At 41.5% G+C, this 26,332-nt stretch overlaps 1 protein-coding gene across 1 annotated transcript; it reads left to right on the top strand.

Annotated features, from left to right (window-relative positions):
- Nucleotides 1-182: 182 nt before the first annotated feature.
- On the top strand, nucleotides 183-24,870 carry LOC102796990 (neuronal migration protein doublecortin-like). The gene is made up of 7 exons (XM_006802243.3): nucleotides 183-317; nucleotides 4,380-4,805; nucleotides 7,103-7,443; nucleotides 16,571-16,673; nucleotides 19,235-19,324; nucleotides 21,608-21,705; nucleotides 21,843-24,870. Exons 2-7 carry the CDS (start codon nucleotides 4,442-4,444, stop codon nucleotides 21,897-21,899), a joined length of 1,053 nt encoding a protein of 350 aa, XP_006802306.1. The 5' UTR covers nucleotides 183-317; nucleotides 4,380-4,441; the 3' UTR covers nucleotides 21,900-24,870.
- The last annotated feature ends 1,462 nt before the right edge of the window (nucleotides 24,871-26,332 follow it).

Consider the following 26,332-nt stretch of genomic DNA (forward strand, 5'->3'; position numbering starts at 1 on the left):
GCTTTCATCTTTCAACCATGACTTGTAAATAATCCCCACCTTTAATTCTTGCTCATTTGCTCGTTAGAGCTACCTTTGGTGACCCTGATGGGAGCTCCACCCCAGCCCACACTGACTGGCACCTACAGTTTTTTTCCTCAGTGGGCGGGTCCACTGCTCTTTAGGACCCAGTGGCTGCTCGATTCAAGCAAGGAGTGACTCCGGCACTCAGACGGAAACAGACAAAGGCGAGGGGAGAGACAGCGTGCCGCTATCCTGCAGCATCGACTCACACACTCACATCCACTCCCCCACACACTCCGCAATCAGCGACGCAGGTGAGTCCGCTACTGGGTGGGATAATCAGCAGACTTCAGTAATTTTTAAAGAAAGTATATATTACATTGCAGTGATTTTGACTCTCAGGGGGCAACTTTGAATATCATTGTAGTATTTTATTTTTTGCATTTTGGAAGGGATTATATCAGGCTTTTTTTTTTTAATTTAGGCTTGAGCAGGTGGATTGTGGCGTACACACGCCCAACCCTCCCCTTTCATTTCAAGAAGAACTTGCATTTTAAGCTGCTGTCTCTGCCATGTGGCCACACCATCCATCATAAATGAAAAGAGTAGTGTCATGAAACTTTTCCTTTCGTGGCTCTTATTTTTCTTTTTCTCTTTTTTAATACCTACCTTTCCGTGTGTTGGTGTGAGACATACCGCACGCAGATCAATTTTCCTGACGCGGACTGAAGAGTCATAATGTGGTGCTGGTTTGTCAGGAGTGTGTGTGGGTGTGGGTGGCTCAGTCAGGAACACAGAACCAGACAAATATATCAATGACACCACACAATGATACCGCAGTGCTGCCTGATGTCCAGGTTTGCGCTTAATTTGGAAGTGGGGAAAGCGCGCATATTTTTAACCAGATTTATTGATTGATAACGTCAAGTGTGTCAGCCACAAAGAGAGGTGATCTTTAAACAGTCGTGTCCGTGCAGATTAACACTAAAAAGCTGTGGGAGGATGTAGTTTGGAGTTGAGCAGGAGAATGAGCCGGCTGCAGCAGGAGCAGCAGCGATGGTGATGTCAGTCTAAAGGCAGGCACCCTGTTTGAGACAATGGACTGTCCTAGTGGTTGCTTTTCTGGGGAAGGGTCACTGCTCGCTCTGCTTATTAGTGCAGCAGATGGGCTTGAAACCTGGCCTTTGTCAGCTAAGGAGCACCCAGTCCACAGAAGTCCCTCCCCTGTCAGTGTGCTTATCATAAAACACCAGTCAGCAGATCAGCCAAAGGTTAGCATGCTTGGTGGGGAAAGGGGGGTGTCGACCTGCCACATGAATGGGTGGTGATTCCCCCCCCACCCCGTTTGTCAGTATGGTTATGTATACAGTGCTGTAATCATATGTGGTACTGAAAGAGGCAGGATAGTGGAGGATTATGGGTTGTGACATGTGTCATTCACCAGTTTGTGTGAATGTTTTGACTAATTGGTTTAGGCCTTCTTAACATTAGCACCAGGGCTGGATATATGTTTGCAATGAATATCACAGCACAACAGCTTGTTGTTAAAAGGTGGGTCCCCAAATTTTTATTGTTTTCCAAGCTGCTTCCTTTTTTTTTTTTTTTTTCTTTCTTCATTTTCATATAACCATGTTGGGTCTACTGAAAGCAGCGAACCGTGTTTTTTTTTTTGTACATCAGATGACTCGCATGTAAAGAAGGAAGTGAAAAGCTTAGTTTTTGAGAATTTTGCAAAACACTGACACCTAAAATTTCATATCCTCACTACACACATCCACTAAAACACTCCCTGATGATTTGGAGGACCCCCGCCTCATATTACGACGCAAGATTGACTTTCAGTGGCAGAAGATGCCAAATGAATTCTGTCTTAAGTGACTTGAAAAATGTCAAAGTCAAATCTTGAGTTGTTAAAATGCCACTCGGAGTGGAGTTGTGTTCAAAGACCAGTGACCTTTCAGTCAATAATGACAAGTCCTGTGAGGATATCGGGGCCCGTAGAAGTGACAGAAAAGTGACACTTCACATTTGTGCTATTCGGCTCAGTCTCGTCAAATATGTTTTTAAAAAGAATACTCTCCTTTAAAGTTTAAATTGGGGAGACATTGCTCATGGAGCGGGGCTTTAAACTTTGCACTTCCCCTTTCATGTGAATGGGTGTGGGCGTTTGATGGGTGTCTGTGTGTCAGTTGTTGAAAAAGTATCAGTTTGAAGATGCTCTTCAATGAGTTTTTGTGGCTTTGGCGAGTTTATTTGTGGTCATCAGGTGGAAGGTTAACTAGCAGACTACTTCTTTTGCTATAAAACCTTGGGCAGTCAACCTCATAGAATAAGCATTTTTTTTTTTGAGTTGTTGAGCTGTATAATTTCCTTGTGATTCTGCTGATATCACTGATATCTCAGATATCTAATGGGACAATATACAAGTTGACTTCATCATTATTTCCAAAATCTTTTGTGTTAGTGGTTAGCTTACTGAGTCATCACTTACTGATTCATCTGGCCAAGTGAGACAGCTGCACAGAGGTGTCTGTAGGCGGACTTCAGAAGAGGGGGAGCTATCATGTGCTACATGCCACATAAAGCAGTGTGGTTCTAACAGTCAGTGAGACTTACAGCTCCACACTCATTGCATCTGGAGTATTTTAGGGTCATACAACTTTATGTGTATAAATTCAAAGAGTCTTTATTAAAAGTCCCGTGTTGCATGTATTTTTTAAAATGTTAATGCATGCGTGACAAAGTTTTAGTTTGACATGCAGTGTGGATTGATGACCAGCGGTTTTTAGTACGTGTAGCTTTAAATGCACCGGTTGGCCACGCCTCTTTCAGGAAGAATGGTGTGCCGGCTGTTGCCATGGATACCTTAGCTAAAACAAGGCAGTACCAATATGGCTGCTATGCAATTAATTTAAGTGAATGTGAGAAAGTGTCCCGTTGCTGCTGTGTCTGAGTGACTATTTTCTGTGTAAATATGACCTGCAGCTGTCTCTGAATTATTTGCATTGTTTTTTTTCCTTTTAGATATCATGATTAAATCAGGGTTTTAGCTGCACACAGTGCCAGCTTTGGAAATGGCTTATAAATGACAGCTGGTTAACATGAAGCCTTAATGGGCTCCATTTGTCATAATGATGTAATGCTCATTATGTTGTTTAACTACAAAAAAGGAAAATGATTTAAATGAGAGCAGCTTTATTGAAATAGTTGATGGGAGGACAGTCTAGGAGAGAAGAAAATGGAGGCAAACATTAGCCTGTTAGCTGTGCTCCCTGCTAACAGTGGGATAAATACAGGGGCATGAACGTTACTACCAAGATGTCAAGCACTGGTTTCTCAAATACCATTTTGAAGCCTCAGCATTATTGTTTCCGCCATCTTGGTTACAAAAAATGGATGTGAAAAGCAGGAGCAGATTAGATTGTGAAACTATATGGTCCTTGGCTAACGATTTGTAATTGAAAAGTTGTTAGCAAATGAGTGTGTGGTTTCATAAGTCTGAAACATGGTATGACCAAGATTCTTAAAAACTGACTTAATTTTTCTTTTCTTTTCTTTTTTTTTTTTTTTAAATTTGGTATGACCCAAAATGAGTGTCTAACCCAGGGGTGGGCAATCTCAGTCCATGAGGGCCGGTGTCCCTGCAGGTTTTAGATGTGTCCTCGAACCAACACAGCTGATTTAAATGGCTAAATTAGCTCCTCAACATGTCCTGAAGTCAAGTGTCTTGACCCAAGGTGAGATCTAAAACCTGCAGGGACACCGGCCCTCGTGGACTGAGATTGCCCACCCCTGGTCTAACCCATAAATTCATAGGAAAGTGTTGATGGAGGTCAAGTCAGAAAGCTGTTTTCTCAAGTCTTTTTGCAACAACAATTATCACCTGGTGGAATTCCGATCTGCATCGGCATATTTTTCTTTTCTTAATTTCTTATAAAACATGTCCGTGTTTTTATACTGTCTTTATATTGGATACATGTTTTATACTGCATAAATATCAGGGGAATTAAAAATAGCAAATCCACTGGGTGTTAAGTTCCTCAGATGCCATGAGTACACACATACTCCTTGTCTTAGAAGAAAACAATTAATGGGCAATGCCAGGGCAGCACTGTACAAATTTAAGTTCAGTGACTATTGGTTTCCAGTTTTAATATTAGCGATGCAATTGGCTAATCATCTTAATTTCATTCCTGTGCCTAATCCTCACCTAGCTCTGGATTTTGGATTATTTAGATGCAGATTTATGAATAAGTCACAATCATGGAATTAAATGTTGCCCTGAGTGAAATGTCATGAACATACGACCATTAACCGTTAATACTACCGCAGTATCTGGTGATGCATTACAAGCACTTGTTTCCTTCTTTCCCTAGACTCTCTGGAGCTGGTCACCACCCCAACACATCTGTCACAACCACCATAACTTTCAGTCATCATGGAGCTAGACTTTGGACATTTTGACGAGCGAGACAAGGCTTCTCGTACCCCGCGGGGCGGGCGTATGAATGGACTCCCCAGCCCTACTCACAGCGCCCACTGCAGTTTCTACCGCACACGCACTCTGCAGGCCCTCACCAACGAGAAGAAAGCCAAAAAGGTGCGCTTCTACCGCAACGGAGACCGCTTCTTCAAAGGCATCGTGTACGCGGTAGCCAACGACCGATTCCGCACCTTTGATGCTCTCCTGGCCGACTTGACGCGCTCGCTGTCCGACCACATCAATTTGCCACAGGGTGTGCGTTTCATCTTCACTATTGATGGTGCACGCAAGATCGCAACCTTGGATGACCTAGAGGAAGGTAAAAATGTTCCAGCAGGACCAAGCAAATGTGTAGTATATGATTTAACACCATGAAATATTGGTGCATTGTAAGGTTTTGGTAAAGGTAGAACTGCTGTGAAAAGGTGGGCCATCAAGATACCCGCCAGTTTCTTTGCTGAGAAGTATTAGAAAGAAACATAAAACTTGCAGTTTTTTGAGATTACAAGTCTAATCTGTTCAGTCTAGACTTCTCTAATCTCCCATATGAAGTATTAAATTCTAGTCTAAAGAGTTGTGTTTATGCAGTTGACTGACATCGGTCTACTTTTTTGGTAGTGGGGCAGTTTTGTTTGACTGAAGTTGTCTCGATTTTTTTGCCTTTGTCAAAAGAAAAAAAAATGTTTTAAACAAGTGGGACAATGCAGTGAAAAGGCCAATCTGTTTTAAACATCCACATGCATGCTCTTTCCTTTCTTTAATTGCAGCTAATAAAGCTGAAAGTGGGTCTTCTGTCTTGATCTTAATGAGATTCAGTGTTGAGTTTAGACTCTCAGAGGGCTTCCTTCTGTACTTTAAAGTTGGATCTTTACACTCGGCATGAGAGAGCAGTTTGTTAATTGAAATCATTAGGATCTCATCATTGAAGAAACCACCATCCACATTTCTTTATGCATATTTATTAAACCTTTCCCACAGTACCCATAGCAACAGTGAGAAGAAATCCAAATAAATTGAAGTTACACCTTTTTATGATTTTTGGATTTTTCTGATTCAGCAGTCAAGATTATTATAGCTACTGTAAGAATCTGGGGAGCTGTTCAGCTTGCATTTCTGTCTGATAGCTGGAGTAGTGTAGACACCCTTAAGAGCAGCTGCCACCGTGATTGCTCTTGTTCTATTTGGCACCAGAACACCGGCTAGGACAAGAAGTGATTCATTTGCCTCCAAAAATTTATGTAGTGAAAGTTGCCAAACATGGTGACTGAAGGAAATCTTCGCTCGACATCAAATGGATGATCCATGTGTTGACCTGCTTGTCGCAAATTGCTGTTCCAGTCAAACTGTCGCTCATTTGCAGCAGCCTGAAGCTGAATTTGTGACATGGGATGTGTCGGAGGGATAATACTAAACAAGGTTTTGCAATTTGAAAAGGGGGAAAGTCAGACGGATGAAGTGAGAGCAACGATATTAGTTAAATGCTGCTTAAACCCCAGTCCTGTCTTTTTTTTCCCCCCCTTTTCTTTTTTTGAATGAGGGTTTCTCAGGTATAATATTTAGAAAGTAAAACATCCCAGATTTTTTTTTTTTTTTTTTTTTTTTTTTTTTTTTTTTCCTTCTCCCCTATTTCTCTCCACTCACACACAGACTTGACTTTGCGAGATTCCTTTAAGGCTGCTGAGGGATGAGGTAGACGGGGTGAGTTTTGGGTAAAGCTGGAAGATAAACTGCAGCTTAATTTGTCTAAAATGAGGTGATCATCTCTGCCGCTTGAGCTGCTTAGGAAAGATAGGAGTGTGTGTGTATTATGTTTTGTGTATATGTGTGTCGAGCAGGGGTGCAGAGTTAGCACTGTGGGTGGCGGGGCTGTTTCATTGTGCTTCCTTTTGTGAGATATAATTAATTGTTCAATCTCCTCTGCACAGTGTAATCCCGTTTTGTTCCTCTTGTCTCTTCTGCAATTTCTCCACATTTGGCCTAATTGTTGCCTTCTGGATTGTATCCTTTTTGCCAGATTTTTTTTCTTCCTCCCTCCGTCCCCCAGCAGCCTTTTGTCTTTAAAGTCTAGCCTGCAGTAAAAACTATGAACTGATGATGAATACAGCAGATATTTTAGGAAAATGTGGCAATCATTCGGTATATGAAGAGCAATCATTGACACATGTTTATTAAACAGTCTACATTGATCTTATTACCTCAGGTTTCAAAGCAAGGACTGATCCAAAGTAGTAAAGCATGAAACAAGTTTGTTTCCATACTGAGTGGAGAGGGGTTAATTCTGATGGTATTTGTCGTAATGGTGCTGCTATCTCGGTAAAATGGGGTAAGTTTGTGGCAATCCAGTGATCCAAATTTTGCAAATATTCATGGCAACGCAGTCTGGTGGTTCAAAGCCTGTCTGTGAACTTCAAACAAGACCTCAGCAGCCATGCTAATGTCTGCAAAGTAAAGTGATTTTCAGTCATTTTAAAAATCTTTTCTTCCCTCCCACTAGTCTTGAAAGTTCCTGAAGGTTCAAATCTTTGAGTAGAGAGACGCTGCGGGACTCTCAGGTGCCAAAGTTGAATAAATAAGTGTGTTACGACACACTAACCCAATTTCTCTTTGACTCCGCAGGGGAAAGCTATGTTTGCGCATCAGAGAACTTCTACAAGAAAGTTGACTACACAAAGAACGTCAACCCCAACTGGTCTGTGAATGTAAAGGCCTCAGCAAGCCAGAAGAACATGCAGTCCTTAGCTGCAAAGGCTGCCGGTGAGTCCAGGGAGACCAAGGACTTTATTCGACCCAAGCTCGTAACGGTCATGCGTAGCGGCGTGAAGCCACGCAAAGCTGTCCGCTTCCTGCTCAATAAGAAGACCGCACACTCCTTTGAGCAGGTGCTCACTGACATCACGGAGGCCATTAAACTGGAGAGTGGCGTGGTTAAGAGGATCTACACTCTGGATGGCAAGCAGGTATTGTCACTTTACACCGTGATATAAAGTTATTGGCTCACACGTGCTGCTGAAAATCGGACTTTACGGCATGTGATGTGCATATGAAAATGTCTAACCTGCTAAAATTCAAATGAACCATGCTGCGGATGGAGTTTTATGTCTGCATTAGTTTAATTTGGGATAGAGCCCTCTGTTTGAGAAATAAGTGAAATAAAGGCAGTACAGTACTGTATGTAAACAAAGTTGCACAATAGGAAAATTTGTGGTCGGATTGAGGACAGTGTGTCATTCATACATCTGCCCCCACACAGGCAGTGATGAACGGGATCAAGAGAAAGCAGGAAGCAGAATAATTTGCTTAGAAATGTAAAAAACCAGACAAAACGATCATGTTGCCTCATCAGTGGTTTCCTTTTAACTCCAGTGACTTTCAAAAGTGACACAAGATGCCCACAAAATCCTATTGTTCTGTCATAACCTCAGCCAACAATGACATAGTCGCTCCATGAGAACTCCAAGCGTCTGTGGGAACAACCTTTGTATGACCTTCGCTGTCAGCAGTTTGTCTTCAGACTTTTTTTTCTCTGATGCTACCTAGTCACCTGTCACCTGTGTTGTGGTCAGAGACATTAGAGTCTTGCCTGCCAACCTTTTGTTGCTCAGCTGGTTTCTTTTTAGGCCACTGGTATTTCTGAGTCCCATCTGGCTTTGAAAAGCCTAAGTCCTGCGAAGTTCCGTCGTCTTCCCACTATAGTGTGCAAAAAGGGCCCAGCCCTGTATTGTTGCCATTTTGTTCCCATTCGGAGGCAAACATTGTGACACCGAATGACCATTGTTCGAACATCCAGTCAAGACATCCTCTTGTGCTTGGAAGAATGATTCCAGAAGGAAAGTGCTGACATTCATCTGTTCTAATTTTAAGATAAAAGCTTGACATCCTTACTGGCCAAGAGGTTGCCTTATTTTCTGAATCTTTGAGCCAAAAGGGTAAAATACAATTTCTACCCTTACAGCACATGTGTAGGGTAAAAATGCAGGTATAGACAAACCTGCACAGTAACAGGATTACTAGTCTATCATCTCAAAGTCTGCAATGTTGGTCTTTTTATATGACTTGCCCAGTTTGTCAAACCAGGTAAAATTATCAGCTATTTGTTGATCTTGAACCCAACTGGCTGCCGATTGTGGGAGAATCCATTAGACTGGGACATGGTCACTGTACCAATATTATATTTAAGTCTATCTATTTCACATATATACTAGTTTACCGAGCTGCCGTTTTTAACCGTATGAATTTACCTAAAACCAACAAAAATGTCCGCATGAGACGCCCACACGCACATTTTAATATTGCCTAAAAGTCGTTCCCTGGGGTTGCTATTGTTTACTCGACACACCAGCTAAGCTAAAAGGACATAATATATTATTCATGCTCACACTTTATTGGGATACTTTTAAAGCGCAGCTGCAACCATACAGCATCACCCAGCTGTAAGGCTGTGGAGAGGTTTGAGATGATGCGCTTAACTAATTCCTTAATATCAAGAGATGTCACTGTAAAGGTGTGTGTGTGTGTGGCATTACAAAAAAGGTTGGCTATGGAGAGGATTGTGCTTTCAGATTTATGTCTGCAGAGGTGACCTTTTTGACTTTATTAAACCGTAATAGCATAACTGATCTTGCTTTTCTCATGATAACGTTGCTCCTGTATACCTGTGAGTTCCAGACTAGTGTGAAGCGCTGCAAATTGGCAGATGCAGGGATGAGGAACAAGCGTGTGTGTACATCTGTTCCTCAATCCTCTCTTTGATATGGTTAAATGTTTGCCTATTCTTAGGCGCAAACCCTCTTTTCCTGTCTTATTGATTACAAATGCATTACTGACTGGGGTATCTCTTACATGTTGAACTGCCTTTTCTTTTTGTATTAATAATGCTGGAAAGAGATGCGTCTTGGAGGAGGGGAGGTGTTCTGAAATGATAGATGGGAGGCTATTTGATTTTAATGCTCTGTCCCTTGGGTGCAGTCTGGCCGCCCCGGGTCTTGTACTGGTTTTCTCCAGAAGCTCCTGCTGGAGATGGAAATCACCTTATCCCTCCCCTCCCTCTTTCCTCACACACATGCATAATGATAAATGAATTGTGGTCACACCATCAACAGCCATCATATTGCAGGCATTCCAATCAGTGCATATTGATTGTGCTGCCATCATGGTAGCGCTAGCTTTTTTTCACAATTCACGTCTGCTGATCTGTTGCTCCTGCCTGCGACTCCCCGTTTCACATTAATGCACAGAAATGTGAGGAAACGCAGTGCACGTTATTATGGCGTCTTTGTGTGCAGAGGCACATTGCAGCTGCTCTGTGGTGGAGGTGATATGGTAGAAGCAATATTGATGCAGTGCCCACCCCTCCCTGACTCTGCGCCGATCCTCCTCTTCCCATTCCGCTGCGATAGCTGCTGGGACTGGTTGCTAGGAGACCACATCCCAGGCACAAAGAGAGCCCAGCTGGTGTGGACCGGTCTGTCAGATACCACATCCTGTAGTGGGTGTGAGAGTTTACTATCAAAGCAACCCTTTAGTATTTAAAATATTAAAAAAAAGAGACCACATGTCATGTTTATTTTACCTGCTTACATTCCATCATTGGGTGTGACTTGTGTGAGCACTCTGGCGTGTGTGTATGTATGTGTGCTTTTTATCAGCTCTGCTGGTGCCCAAAATGTGAGAAGGCGTTGCAGGTTGTCTTCCTGGCATTTTTAAAATGGCTGCTTTTCATGCTTTGACGTTCCTCTTTTCCTTAATGGACTCTGCAGACAGCCTGCTCGCCCCTCTTTGCAAGTGCTGTGAACAAAATCACTCCCATTTTTCCCTCAAATGCTGCTGCTTTGCAGCCCAATCAGGAAGGGTGGGGCCAGTGGCTTCAGGATTACCATTCTTACAGCAAATTAGGATCATTTTATTTGCACTGATGGGGGGCTAATTATTCCCTGAGTCTATGGAGGGGGGGAAAAAGTGCATTACTTCATTTGCCCTCACTGCTTCTACATCAGGTTGGAGAGCGTCTATCTAATTGCTGGCAGCCATTTTATATTCTTTCCCCTTTATAGAGGTGTCTGCAGAGGAGACTGGCTCTGATTTGCATTTAAAATTCACTGCTTGCTCATTTGAATTGCACTTAAGAAAAGGTTATCGTCTAACAGACGCCATAATCAAATATCATTTGTGAAACGTCTTGATGATGCGTTGTGCTGCTGTGTCGTTTTGTCCTGGTGCATTGTCACAAGTCTGGAGCAGAGCAGAGAGCTTTGTAACAGATTTGAGTGTTTAATATTAAGATTCGGGTTGGGATCTTTAGTTTTTAAGGTTTGCTTGAGATTAAGAGAAAGTAAGATGTGACTGAGAAAGTATTCAATTAAAAAAAATCCTCTTTTCTGAGGCTGCGTTGCATTTATGACTGAATCAGTCACAGGCAGAAAATCAGCATTTCTTTTTGCATTGACAGTAATTTCATGTTTTGTTTTTTGTTTTAACATTTAAAATGAATTTGTTAAACAATCACAGAGGGGGGGAAATGGATGCTTCAGGCACAAGGTCGCGCTGTTATTGTCAGAGAACAAAAGATTGCAGTTCACTTTAGCGGTTAATAACTATGGTAACAAATTATTCACTGAATTAATAGACGGATGTATGCTCGGGTTCAAAGCTTCTTAACGACTAAAATACATCTGCTAACGGGCAAGAAAAGCCTGCTTTTCCCTGGTTATCAGTGCTCTAGCAGTGTCTGCTTTTGCCATACTGCAGAAGCAGTTGTCATGGCAATAAGCTCCACCGTGATGGATTCAGTTTGTGACAATGGTTGTAATGCGCTGAGTGTGCTCTTTACGCTGGGTCTTACCTGCCCTGCCCTCTAGTCCTCATCTGTCAGCAGCTCACTGCATTTGCGTGCACGTGTGGACACGTGCACGCAAATGCAGCTAAACTGAGGCAAGCAGACAGGCAGGGTGACGGAGGGGCGTGGTCCCTCGTGATGAGGCACTGCAAGCAGGCAGAGAAGCTTGTACATGTATGCTTATTCCCTCTAACAGCCCCACTTTCATGCAACGAGCACCACATCAACAAGTGAGCATGACCTGGGGGAGAAGAAGAGGAAGCACTGTTTAATAATGTTAAGGCCACATCAGTCAGCGAAATGGAAAGCCTGCTTCCGTGGAGTCGAGGGGGGTGGGGTTAAAACTGCATCAGGCACCAGCTGGTCCCCATGACTGTGCAGATATCTGGGCCTAACTGGCTCATCTGTGCTCCAAATGCATCCAGAGCACCTACGGTAACGCACAAGCAGTACGCTGGTGCATGAAGGTCAGAGATGGGTCAGAAAGGCAACTGGTAGCAGTTTCCTGTAAAGCAATTACTGATGCCCAAATGCACCCCCCCCCCCCCCCCTTTTTCTTTTTCTTTTTTTTTTTTTTTCGATTTACTAAATTTGTCCTGAAATTCTATCAATACCTGAGCTGCAGCTGTCCTAAAAGATAATCTGACGTGCTGCTTTTTTATACTTGTCTGAAATGAACTAACTGGAGAGTGTGTATTTTGGAGGAATATTCCACTCAGTGCAGAGGTACTGATATTGATCAGGTCTGTGTGCTCAGTGAGGAGACTGTGGGCGTTTTTACCCATAGGCTGAAAAAAGCAAGGTCCTTTTTTTTTTTTTTTTTTTTTTTTTTTTTTTTTCTCTTGCTCCTCAGCCTGTTTTACACTAGACCATTTTTTTTTCTTAGGCTGATATGAGAATACTTTGCAGAGCACATCAGATGTGTGTAATCAGTTTCACACTACTCTATTCCAGTGTTTAACCTTCTGTTGACTCATTAAAGCTTATGTTCAGTCGTTACTGTTCATAAGGTAAGTAGTGGTTAGTGAAATTGTTGGAATGCAGCACTGAGTAGCTTTACTTTTGCACTGACAGGAATTATTGTGACTATTTTTACAAATGGATGGATGCAAGTCTTTGTGAATCATTTCTGCTCAGACTGCAGCTGAATGGCCGAGCTGAAGTCAATATTAACCAGCTGTCCTTAAAGGAAAAGGGGGAAAAAAAGACAAAGGATGCATAGCTTTGTTTGAAAATCCTCCCTGCTGCTTTGCACAAAGGCATTTTAGTTGCACCTGAAACAAGAATGTGTAGCATGCCATATGCTGGAAAGCTGAGGTACCGATTACCCCCAGTTGTGGTAAAGGGTGGCTCTGATCCTGTGCAAGTACAGCACTTATTTTGCTGTGTTATTAATATCAGTCGTGTTTTATGACGATGGATAAAACTGTTATCCTACAATGCTTTTTCCAAATAGTTTCATAGAGATCCTATTGTGCTGCACATATGGAGCCATATTTCTCAGAAACCTCTGAGAGGTAAAGCTACTGTTCACCCCAGGAGGTTTCTGTTTTGCAGAAATTAAGTACTGTGGTTCCACCCACTTCTTAACTGGCATTGGGGAACTGAAGACCATCATCCAGTTAAAGGGCGTTTGCCCTTGCCGAGTTGGGTTAAAGAAACTCTGAATAATTCAGTTGTTGTTATTGGAGGTTTCCTGCATGGCTGCCGGTGGGTTTGTTGTTTTTTTTTTTCCTTTTTCCTGGGGGTCATGTGGACCTGACAGCTGGTGAGGCAGAGATTAGGGATGGGCTTGGTGGGACAGAGGGTGGAGGGCACCTGGAGTCTGTAAAGAGCCAGTTTTTCAGAAAAAATACGCCCACATCACACCAGTAAATGCAGAGATGGGTACACTCACCCTGACATGTGCAGTGCAAGAGTAATATGTATAAATGCAGTATGACAGCGCTTTTGATCCATTTAAGTAAAATGGCATCAGGTCAGCTCATTGTCCTCCTCACGGACCCCTTTGTCAGATGGGTGAGGTTGACCTTTTCAGATCGAGGGAGGATGCTTCCTAACCTAAGCGCTCCCAAGCCGGCATGTGCCTTCCTCATCCATGCCATGTTTCTAAATGGACTCTGATATTTTACATTTGATCTAATCACATGCAGAGCAGATTTTTGTTTGTGTTTTTTTTTTTTTTTTTTTTTTTTTTTTTTTTTTTTTTTTTCCCTCACAAATTTCTACAAACTTATCAGGCCAATTTTATAGAGTGTTAGTCACTATTAATACACAACAGGGCTGCTGACTGTTTGACGCAGGATGGAGGTTTGGGCAGAGTTTGGCACTGTAATCATACAAAATGTGGATTTAGGACTTTGAAAACATTTAAAAGTCCAAAGCTCTTCATCAGATAGGAAGTTTGGTGGGTTTTCGGGGTGTTTTTGTTTTTCTTTTTTACTATGGAAGCTTGAACGTAAGGCTAATTTCCTTTCAGCCTCTGATAAGAGAACGGGAGAGTTTAGCTTTGAAAGCCAGTATGAGTTAAATTTCTTTGCAGCGGTAATATTGTTCAGACATTTCAATGTTTAATCCCATTCAGTATCTTTTGTTTTGAAGCATTCATACTGAATTCTCCCATCAGAGATTAGACATGTTGTTGGAAGTTAAAGTGGTCTTGCGTGCCAGGCAGCCAGAATCTTAAATTTAAGTAGCGATCTGTTAAAGAATAAAGTAGCAGTCTATAGGATTAAAACATTATCCCTTTAATCATCTCTGTTCCTAAAGCTATTAAAAACATTCAGTAGCGTCTACCCACCCACGCTGTTTCGGCCCATTTTCATCTCCTTTCCTCCACCCACTCGCCTTAAGGGTAGAAAGAACACCTACTAATGCTTCCATATTATGATTAACTGTCAGGTGCCCTTCTTGCCATACAACAGTTTAACCTAATGAAAGTAGTATGTATGTATCCAATTTCCTGATAACGAACGCTAAAGAGAACCCAAGTGTGTAGCCTGTAAATTAGCCCGAGCTGAAAAACCAATTAGGTTTTGATCCCTGGAGTCGAAGCACCATCTCTGTAGCTTGGCAGGGCTCTGAAAGGCCCGGGTTGGGGGGAATATTGTGGGGCACAGAGGAGGGTACAGCTGTTGGATGCCACGCCAACAAGTCACCACCACACACTTTTAGCTTGTCTAGCAGGACGGAGAACCAACATTGCAGCTGCTGGGGTGGTGAGATCCCAAATTATCTGCAGCTCATAGTTTGAATGTGTATCACAGTAGCAACCCATGATGCATCTTGTTCCTGGCATGGGCCCCAACATGGGGCTGTTTTTCAGCATGTGGATCTCTAAGACGGTCTTGTGTTGGTGAAAATTGACGTGCTTTTAAATAAAAAAGCAAATTCCATCTGTAAATACAGGGCAAGTTATCTGTAGTTCACTTATAGTAGTCCTTTGATCCTATAATTCTAACGAGAAGGAAGAGATTTCAACAGGTGTTGAAAGGCAGAGTGGAAATTTGACTGATATGCTTTGTAACAGATCTCATCAGCACAAGAAAGAAGAGCAGTGTTGAGCTTGAATGGCTTTAATAGGCGTGTCTGAGCTGGTAACAGAGTCCATATAATGGAGAACGGGGGAGAAGGTGTGGCACAAAGACATCTGTCCACTCAGTAAGCCATATTGTCTCAACAGCTGCTTTAGAGTGAAAAGACCCTGGGGAAGGAAGTCGAATCATTTAAACATTACAGGAAAGGTGTAACATTATCATTTGTCTGGCGTTTTTGTGCCTTTTGTGTTAATGTTTTGTCACATGAATCTAAAGGTATGTAAACAAGACGAGCAAAACACACAGGTCTGCTACAACCTGAAGATCGGAAGTTTTTATTTAGTGATTTCATTCACGTAAACGTGTGTGTGTGTGTGTGTGTGTGTGTGTGTGTGTGTGTGTGTGTGTGTTTTCATATCTAGAATATAGTGATAGACATTTGAGTTGCCAGTACTCTTGGCAAACTCATAATCTTAGCTTCTATAGTAAGATTGGCCTTTTAAATGTTACGTTTGCTAGTGACATGCTCCTAACCTAGATCCGTCAGTCTTTTATTCATATTAAACACCTCCGCAACCGCCGGATTTGTGCAGATATTTATAAGGAGAATATGAAGGACTTGGTGGTCTCTGAAATTTTCCTTGTCACTAGAATCGGGTATAGATTTGTGATTTTTAAAAATGTTGGATGCATTGCCATTACGGCATGTACTCCTATAAACTCCAGGATAACTGGAGGGAACAGGAGTACAATTGAGAATGTCTTTATATTTTATGTATGGGCAGTGGATCAATATTCAGTTGAACACATTGGTGCAATGAAAGGGGCTAAATGCTTGAGCCTCCATGCTTTCTCATTCTGCTGTATCTTTATTGCTAATTAACTCATTTAGCAGGTTAGCATGCTAGTTGCTCCTAGAGTTTAGCTCAAAGCACTGTTGTGCCTGAGTGTGTTCAGTAAAGTATTTTCTATTGTCTGTGCGTCCGAATCGGTGTTTTCCTAGAGGACAGTATCACCCACTTGGCAGCTTTTTTTTTTTTGTACATCACCTTTCCAGGAAGCTCCTGTATGTGGTCAACCATCAATGGTAATTGCGCAACAATTTAGCAAAGCACAATATAAGATAAACATCATTAAAAGCACATTGAGTTATTTAAAAGGCTGATGGCTGACAGGACAAATTAGTTGGTCTGTGGCCACATCAAAGCAACTTAAACTCTTTAGACAGGCTGGCACGGATCAGCCACGACCATGGACAGTATAAAAGATAGATGAGGGTACTCTTTCTATAGTACCTGATGACTTGGAACCACAACTATCGACATCTGGTCAATGTAGGGTTTTGGCTTTATTTTTCTGCCTTGGAATCTTGGTAGTCCTTGTCATAGATTGTAGAAAATAAGACTATCTAGGCTTTCTTCAAAGGCCTAACCATATACACATAAGGAATGTTATTAAAGACAAAACCCATGGATTAGCAGCACACTTTGACTATACCTTGGAATCTGGGACTTGGTCCCAAAGTGAGGTTTTTAATGCCTTCTTTATTTTACAGTTCCTGCATGCTTTCCAATATCAGGTTTGCTATTGTGGAATTAATTTGGGATATTTGAGTCCACAGCCTCTTATGTTTGTAGTAAAACAGTAGAGCCAGTAGACTCTACTTTCATATTTTATATTCCAATTTCTCAAATTTACTGTATTGTCTCTAAACAGGTCACCTGCCTTCAAGATTTCTTTGGCGATGATGACGTCTTCATTGCATGCGGACCAGAGAAATTCCGCTACGCACAGGACGACTTCTCTTTGGATGAGAATGGTTAGTAAGCATGATTGAATTGGTCTGTTTTGCATCCCATTATGGAATCAACTTAAGCGAGTAGCCACACACTGTAATGCAGCTTGTCGGAGGAGGGGTTGAACAGTTTATGATCTCCATTTTTATTTTAAAGCCACAGTAGTGATCAGTTATCCAGACTCAAGTTTAAAATCCTGCTCCTGGCATGTAAGGGCTTTGCTAATCAGCCCCCATCTTATCTTAAAGCCCTCATAGAACCATATCACCCCACTGGAGAACTTTGCTCTCAGACTGAAAGCTTACTTGTGGTTTCTCTGGTGTTTAAAAGTTAAGGCTGAAGGCTCTGCCTCCCATTTAAGGCCCCCTCTTCTGTGGAACCAGCTCCCACTTTGGATTCAAGAGACTAGACACGCTCTCTGTTCTTAAGATTAGGCTTCCTTTTGATAAAGGCGTATAGTTTGGGCTGGATCAGTGTTTTTATCCTGTCTTCCTCCCCTCAGCCCTGATCAGTCATGGCCGATGGCTGGCCCTCCCTGAGCCTGGTTCTGGTGGAGATTTCTTCCTGTTAAAAGGAGTTTTTCCTTCCCACTGTTGCCAAATGCTTGCCCAAAGGGGATCATTGGCTTGTTGGGGTTTTCACTCTAGTATTGTAGGGTTACTTTATAATATTTAGTTTACATGATAAAGCACCTTGAAGTGACTGCTGTTGTGATTTGGTGCTATATAAATTAAAAATATACATTTGAAACTGAACTATCATGTAGTAATATCAGCTGTATAGAGAGATGACCTGTAACTGCAAATGACGTTAACATATTCGTCCAAGAATCCTCTGGATGGCTTAATTTGCACATTTTTATGACCAATTTCTAGAGTTCTTGTGCAAGATGGAATTAACACGGCACATGAGCATCCAAAAAGTGTACTCTGTTTGGGTGTGTGTGTGTGTGTCTACAGAGACGAAGAAATGTATCCTTTTCATCAGGTTTTATTCATGTACAATGCTCTGTGGATGGAATTGTATATGTGTGAGGGAGGCTAAAAAGGAGACTGAGAGAAGTCTTATCTGCACCCGGCAGCAGGGATGGGAAAAGGCAGGAAAAAGAAGAGCCATTAATCTGTCCTGTGACAGGTTTAGGCCAGCTGATCTGTTGGTAGTGATACTGCTGAGAAGTCAAGGAGAGAAAATATAAAGCCAACCCTCTGAGTTTCTCCCCGCAGACTTGAAATCCCTATTTTTAACAACCTACTTCCACCTAATGTGCTCTCCTCGAAACATTCAGTCTGTCTTTTTATGTTAACGCAGTGCTGATGCAGGGTTCATAACCATCATTATGTTACCTTCGTCTCTTCTTTTTGCCCAAGTTTCTTGTAAGATTCTCGGCGGGATGGAGATGCCGGTTAGTTTATAATGATCTGCGTTGTTTTTCTAACTGTGTACTCCCCCCACTGAACTCGAGCTAAATCATTTCATTCAGCCTATAATAATCTTGGGGCCAATGCTAAATAAAATGGCTGAGTGGCTCAAGCAGGCATTTCTGAGTTGGCTTCAGTGGAGTTGATGAGACTGGCTTCTCTGTGATTCATCACGGTATGGATGGCTGTATCTATAACAAATTATAGAGATCAACCAGACATTTCTCAAATTTAAGAATCTGTACAGGCAAGAAAGACACACGACAAATATGCTATGAAATATTTCTTTAAAGTTTTCTGGGCTGGAGATGACCTTTGAAAGATCTACATGGGAAAAATATATTCAATCACATGATTACTGCTACCAAAATGGATTAATATCGCCCAAGTATTTTTATTTATTTTTTTCACACTCCTTATGATAAATATGCCGACTGAAAGGAGTGCATGAGTACCTGCAGGTCTGTTTATGCAGTTGCAACATTAACAAAAGCCAAAAGGGACTCTAACAGACTTTATTCTGCTTTGAGACCACTGAGAAGATTTGACAAGCTGCTAGTCTGAGGTACTGTCAGATGCGTGGTGGCACACCTTGGAAACAATAGCACGTGAACGTGCGTCTGTACCCAACAGTGTGTGAAGGTTGAGAGAGGAGACAAGACAGACGTGGCGAGATCTCAGGAGACGAAGGGAGGACGGATAGTATAATTAGCATCAAAAGTGGAAGAGAGGAGGGAGGGAGGGAGAGAAGAGAGCCTGGCGGTACAAACAGAGGGGAAGATGCAGAGGGAGGAGTAGCAGTGTCTGGAGTCTGTCTACCCTGATTAATACAGTGACCCAGAATGGACTGCACATTCCTACATGCATGTTGTTTATTGTAACACCAAATTGTTGTTGGGGGGGGGGGGAAATGTATCATAGTTGATTACACGCACTTTTTAAAATGTGAGGTTGGCAACAAAGGAAAAACCTGCTGGAGGAAAAAAAGGACGTAACAGAAATGAACGAGTTGAACTCGAGGCATGAACGGTGGGTTCATGTGGGTTCATTTCAGACATTTTGAAAAGCCTTCTACTGGGGAGTATGAGCAGCTCAATTATTCTGTTGGGAGGGGAAAAAAATGTTATTCATTACTTTCTTTGTGCTTTTTTTTTCTCTCTCTACAGAATGCAGAGTGATGAAGGGACCCAAAGCTCAGCGAGGTTCAGCCAAGAGTCCTGGTCCAATCAAGCGCTGCAAGTCTCCTGCTGAATCGAGTGAGCCCGATACCATCTCACCTACACTCTAGCCCTTCCCTTTTTAAAAAGCAGCCGACCACACCTTAGAAATCAAAGCTGGTGTACAATTAAAAACAAGGTCTTTTCTGTTTAAGTGAATGAAAATACAAGATGATACTGTAGCAGATTCACGTAACTGATATTGACCTTTGACTTAATCTGAAAGGAAAACTATGCCATGACATCATTAATTACACCTTTTTTGTTTTCTTTAAATATTACCTGAATTTTATTCTGTGTAATTTTGATTAAAAGGCAGTAAATGGTTAAAAACTCAATCTCAGCATAAACTGGGGGCTTTTCTTTATTGTGGGTCTTCTGAGCTTTAGTATAATCTTTCTGCTGTAGTTTCTTTAAAAGCATGAATAAAACATGAAAAGTAAACAAAGCCAATTTAAACAGCTGTGAGCTGTTTGTTTGACGATCAAGCACTTTAACATTTAATAATAACATCCAGGAGGCGAGAGAGCATGGAGACTCTACAGCTGGTTCACGCTTAAATATTTCATGTGAGGAAAACCGTACCATCCGAGTTTACATAGCTTTACCATTCAGCGGCCGAATAGTTTTTATTAAAATTGTAGGCATGATTTAAAACGAGCAAACAAAAGAACAACTTGAGGAATATGGAGAGATATTGTAAAGAGAGATATTGCTCGGAACTGGAAGTGTGCTGGCATGCCGGGAATAGCCTGTTTGTTTGTTTGTTTTTTCATGTACTGTTGCTGCATTACATAATAGGTGAGGAGGTCTCCTGCTCTCTGCAGGTTTCCTCAGTCCTTTGGCTGTCATGGATATTTATTGATCACCAATGGGTAAATGTCTGGACTCTAACACAGCAGGTGGTGGGCCAGCATCGTGTGGAGGCAGTAAACTATTTACCCATTAAGCACATTTGTAATTCCCGTGAGGCATGAAAGGAAGTGCATATTTATGTCAATTAATCAATAGTACTGATGAGTTTAATGAAATTAGATTTTCTATGCTTTGGAATGATTGTCGTTTATGCCGTTTGCTATGGCATAACAAGTCTTAACACCTTAATATACAAATTAAAAAGCCTTTAAACTAAAACAACCATATAAAACAGATGTTTCCACCCAACAACAGTAATGTTTTGAGTTATGCTTTGAATCCTAATAGAAATGGATGTTTTAATGTTATGAAAAATTGAACAGTCTCAGGGATTTGCCAGGGAAATCTGTACACTTTAAAACGGCGTGATCATAGCAAGACTCGCACTTTACAGAATTCATGTCCTAATACGGCTCATTTACAGCAGACTTGGGCAGTATTGAGGTATTACAGTATTTAGAAATCCCAGTACTGCTCTTTTTATTCATTTGAAATGGAGGATTAGTTTATTCTACCACCAACATCTCTGCTTTTTTTTTTTCTGCTTCTTTTAACACACATACCATGACATACTGAATAGCAGTTTGTATTAGTGTGCGTTTGCCATTGTGCCGGCGTTAAAGTACACAATGACACGCAGTAATGTGCCATCAAAACAACCACACAATGCGAGGGGTTTTCTGCGGAAGCCGAATAAATATTCCAGATGTAGAAATCTGAGACCCAAACCGTGGCAGTGCGGGCAACTTTCTGTGTTCGTTTGATGTCTTTGGCCCTTTTCACAGCTGAGTGTCTCAAAAACCAGTACATCTAAACACGAGCAGCTCTCCCACACAGACTGAGCAGAGAGTGCAGTTCTTTTTATTTAAAGAGCCCAGGATAATGGGACTTGTGATTTCTCTGTTTGGCTGTGGGGTTTCTGTCGATCTGCCCGAGTGTTTAAACGAAGCCAGCGGCTTTACAATGAAGCTTTATCCACCTTGTGTTTCCAACAGTCGCTGGCTTAAACTTAGACCGGCCATCTGGCTCACGCTCTTTTCATCTCTTATAGACAAAAAGTCTTTCAAGCCACTTAACACTCACGGCTACATCACATCACACTGCTCTTGGATATAAACAGTGTTCCACACACACAGAATCCTAGCAACGTCGCAGAGACGCAGAGCGAGTGAATAAAACGTCACCTAACAAACAGAACTTGTCAGCCTCCTAAAACCTGGACCAGCAAGGGTCCCTGTACATCACGGCCAAATGAGGCCACAGTTCAGGACTTGCTCTCCTTTTTGCTTCTCTTGCAAACTTTCTAATCCACTCTATGTTTACCTCTTCTACTTCTTTCCCCTCTCCTCCTCCCTCATCCCTCTTTGTCTTCCTCCCCGCTTTTTACTTCTGTGTTGGCTCTCCCAGCCAACGGGACGGGCTCCAGCAGCCAGCTGTCCACCCCGATTTCCAAGCATTCCCCCACCTCCACCCCTACCAGTCCAGGCCTCAACAACAAGCAGAAGGTACCCTAACCTCTCCTCCTCTCCTGACCTTTCATCTTGTTGCCTGTTGTCTTTTTTTGTGTTTTATTTATTTATTTATTTATTTGCTCTTTAGTTTGAGTTTCCAAAAGTAATTGTGCTCCTCTGGATCTCTGCAGGATCTCTACCTGCCCCTATCTCTGGATGATGATGATTCTCTTGGTGAATCAATGTAGACCTCCTGGCTCCTGCTGCCACCCTCCCCTCCAGTTTTATTTTTTTCTTTGGGATCAGATACACAGAAGTTTTATACCTCTGCTGCTTTCCACCTTCACTCACAGTGCCACCTGTTTAGCATAACCCACTCTTTGTCTCTTTTTTAAAGGCCTTAGCCAACAGGGCTACGACACCATTTGCTGCTTGAGAATGGCACAAACAGAACAGAGAAATCATTTTTCTTCTCACACTCAGCTCACTTTTTCCAGGTTTGCTTTTTCTATGTGGGATGGGCACTGTTTCTCAAGGGTTCTCACAGATCACTGTCACACAGATTTCAGTGTTGAAGGGAAACAAAAAATCATTTTGAATACATACATTTTTTATAAAGGACGCACCCTAACTTTTAAACATTTCAGTCACAGAATTCCAAGCAGCAAATGGGTATTTTTAGGGGTGTTGGTCAGAAATGACAAAACAAAACTTTTGTATCACTTATCGTATTTGTGATGTTCCTCCGTGTCATTCTGCCCTCTAAGTGAAAGGTTTCTTGTCAAAGGAAGTCTGTTAAGCCAGTTTTAGTCTTTCTAACCTGCTGTAAATACTGTGTATAGCTATCCATCATAACATCTCACCCAATGTCCATTGCTGTGCTTCCGTAATGTCACTACAATGTCTAGCATTCGTTTAACATGATACAGGGTACAGGGTCAAAGTAAAGTGGGACAAAAAACTACAATGAAGTCTCCTTGACAGAGGATGTGTGGGATGCAGTCCTGACTGCGTCTCCTTAATAACATTTCATATTGCCGGCTTGATATATGTAATAACAAAGATCTAAAACACTCAACCTCACGTTTTTAATTGCTGTTCATCTTATCCAATCAGGCGCAGGGACGATTATGTAAAGAAAAGGCATCCCACACCTCTTTAAGTTGGCCAGTCCTCTGTTTTGACCTTCTATACAGATAGTAGGCTTTACATGCTGCATAACAACCCCCCCACCCTGTGTTTTTTAGATTGTCACAAGCGGCAGCACATGATGTTGTTTTGAAGGACCTAACTGTGCATAAAAACAACCAAAGGAAGATCCAACAGGCCCTTCTGAAGGAAGAAAAAAAGCCAATGCACATCCAGTATACAGTTTTTATCGACAGTCTGAAGAATCCCTTTTTAAAACCAGTTTATCACATCTTACAGTGTACTTATTAGAAGTGATTTCACAACAAGTAGTGGTGACATTTTTATAGTTTGAAATGATAAATAAAAATAAAGGTCTCAAAGCCAAAGTATTCTTTTTTTGACCAAGACTTATAAAATAAAAAAAGAAATAATAAAAAAAAAAGAAGGTGGGAGTATTTCATTTTAAGCAATTTAAAATAAAAATATTGTGGAAGAAGCACACCTGGAGTTTTATGCATGTTACTTTTGAAAAGCATCCAAATATGTCATGCTTAAATCATGCTCATCTGAGGCGGTTAGTTTTATCAGGGCGCTAACGGTAGTGGGATATCTCCCTTTTTCTTGCATGGCTCAGCATAGTTCTCCAATTTAAGAGGGGAGGAGTGATGAAAACATAACAGTTGTCTAAATCGATGTGTGGGTTTTAAATTTTTATAAAGTTTAACTTATATTGAGGGTACTTGTGTAGGACTTTTTCTTTCCTAGTTTTCCTTGCTCACGTGAGCTCTAAACACTTTTTTTCCCCCCCGCAAGCTTTTGTGTGCAATCTTTTATTTCTATCGCCATATTCCCTTTTTCTATCACTTGGACTCGCATCGTGTGTCAAGCAAATCTACTGAAAAGGGGTTTTCTCAGATTTTTGCAGGGAATCGAGCCTGAGAAATCTCTAAATTGGACTATGGTGAAGCACAAAGCAGGGAGCTACTTATTCACCACAGCAACAGACACTTTACTGCCTACTTGCCAGCATTACAAGGTGTGACTACAACCAATTTCTCAATATACAGATGACGTGCTGCATATGTAGCATTCTTTTAAATTAATATCTATGCATTTGGAATCGAGAATGGTTTTAAAAAAAAATCAGTTTGGTTTTTCTTTCTGTACATGGCCTTTTTTTTTTTTTTTTTTTTTTTTTTTTTTTTTTTTTTTTTTTTAATAATAATAACCTTAATAAGAAACGAACAAAACCCCGACATTTCCGTGTAGTTGTTCTATTGTGACAAAGCGGCACTCCCAAAGTTGCACATCTTTGGAGTGATTTGGTGCCTGCCCTGTGGATGAGCTTTAAATAGCAGCTTTGTAATGGGCTAAAGCAACACTATCTGGTGCTGTGTCCTACACTCTTTCTCCTGCAGGGAGCGCTGTTAAACCAGCAAAACAGCTACTGTAACATTATCAGCTAATCCAACAACAGGGACACCTCACTTCACCATTAATTGTTTTTAATTTTTTTGTACAAAAGACCCTGTTTGTTGTCAGTCTTCTCAAACAGTTCTGTAAAACTTAACGTGCTAATAACTGTTCTCGTCAGCTTGAGTTTTCTGCAGCTTAATACCTACAGCATACAAAACGCTTACCACAGTACGTTGGTTGACTTGTGTAAACCAGAAGCCGCCATGTAAGATGGATGGTGCCTTTTTTCCGCCGTCTTTTCTTTCTTTTCTTTTTTGTTTCTTTTTAAAATGAACATCGTTTGATAGAAAGTTAAACTGGGACATAACAGGCTTGTACTTTGTTAACGGCCATTTGTAAAAACATTTTTAAACGTCTTAAATGAGGAGGCCTCCAAACACACTTTGTTTTGTAGAGACACAGGACTCTCGGTCGTGGTGTAAATATGCTCCCCTCCTGTTCTCTCTTTCATATGTATGCCTTTCTGATCGAATGAATGACTTTATTTTGTTTCTCTGAAATTTTACAATGTCCTTTTTAGTGGTATTTTGCAATGTCACAGTGGCTTGTTTCAGTGCTTCATTCAATGTATTAACCGGTATCCTTTTTGCAATTAAAAATGATTGTATTTCACCTTTCTGGTTGTTGAGTTTCTTTTTATTACTGTAACAACAGAAAACTAATAGGAAATATGAAGTGTGTGTGTGTGTGCTGGGAGACATAAAAATAAAGGACTAATGTAAAAATAGTAATTGTTCTCATTGTGGATCCCTCTACATAAGCATTTTCATCACCATGGGAACAAGAAATGCCTTTCTCATTGTCAGCTGTGCCCTAATATATCAAACAGCTGATCAGCTGCCAGCAGTGTCAGGCTGGCAAGTTAGTATATGTGTTGTAGTCATCAAGATTTTTCAGAATTCGTGAGCTGATCATAGAGTCAAATATTTGTGGAGAAAGTACCGGCCACTTCATTAGTTACACCTTCCTAGCGCTGGCTTCAATGCCCCTTTTGCCTTCAGAGCTGCCCTTTGTTCTCCATGGTACTGATCCAACAAGGTGGTCATCAGATTTTGTTCCATATTGACAATTTCTGCTGATTTGGCAGCTCCATGTCTATGATGTGCATCTCCCGTTCCTCCACATCTCAAAGGTTTGGCGTGTTATCCTGTGGAAAGCAACCATCAGAAAATGGGCAAACTGTGGTCATAACGGGATGGGCATGGTTAGCAACAGTACTTGGGTAGATTGTGGCAATTAAACAATACTTAACAAGAGTTCGTCAAGAAAATATCCTCCACACTGATGCTACAAGCTTGAACCATTGACACAAGGCTACGTTTTCATGTTTATGCCAAATTCTGATCCCACCATCCAAATGCAAAGACTCATTAGACCAGGCAACATTTTCCAGTCTGTTGTCCAGTTTTGGTGAGCCTGTGCAAATTGTGTTGTAGTTTCAGTTCTTAAGAGTGTTGCCCGTGTGGCTTTTGGTGTGTTCAGAGATGCTCTTCTGAATGCATCCTGGTTGGAACCAGTAGTTATCTGAGTTATTTTTACCTTCCCGTCAACTCAAAGCAGTCTGGTTTCTGGCATCAATGAGGTATTGTCGCCTAGAGAACTGCTGCTCACTGGATATTTTTGTTTTATGATTATTATCTGTAAACCATAGACGGTTATGAAGGCTAATCCCAGTAGATCAGTTTCTGAAATGCTCAGAACAGCCTGTCTGGTATCAACAACTGAGCCACCTTCAAAGTCACTTAAATTACCCTTTTTCCTTAATTCTGATGCTCGGTGTGAACTTCAGGAGGTTATCTTGACTGTGTCTACCTGCCTAAATGCTCTGAGGAACTGCTATGTGATTGGCTGATTCAACATTTTCTTTAAGGAGCATTTGAACAGATGTACCTAAGAAAATGGCCAGGGAGTGCATGTCAGGTTTTAATAACTCTGAAATACTGGCCATAAATAAACAGTCTGGATTTATGCAAAAGTGACTGCTTCAGATTTTCACAGTTGGTACAAACATATCCCCATAATTGGTCACTGTCATCAAGTGCTGTTTGTGCATTCATTATACTTGCAACAACAC

This window comes from Neolamprologus brichardi, chromosome 10 (genome assembly GCF_056152115.1).
Source record: "Neolamprologus brichardi isolate AB-2024 chromosome 10, ASM5615211v1, whole genome shotgun sequence".
NCBI classification, from domain to species: domain Eukaryota; kingdom Metazoa; phylum Chordata; class Actinopteri; order Cichliformes; family Cichlidae; genus Neolamprologus; species Neolamprologus brichardi.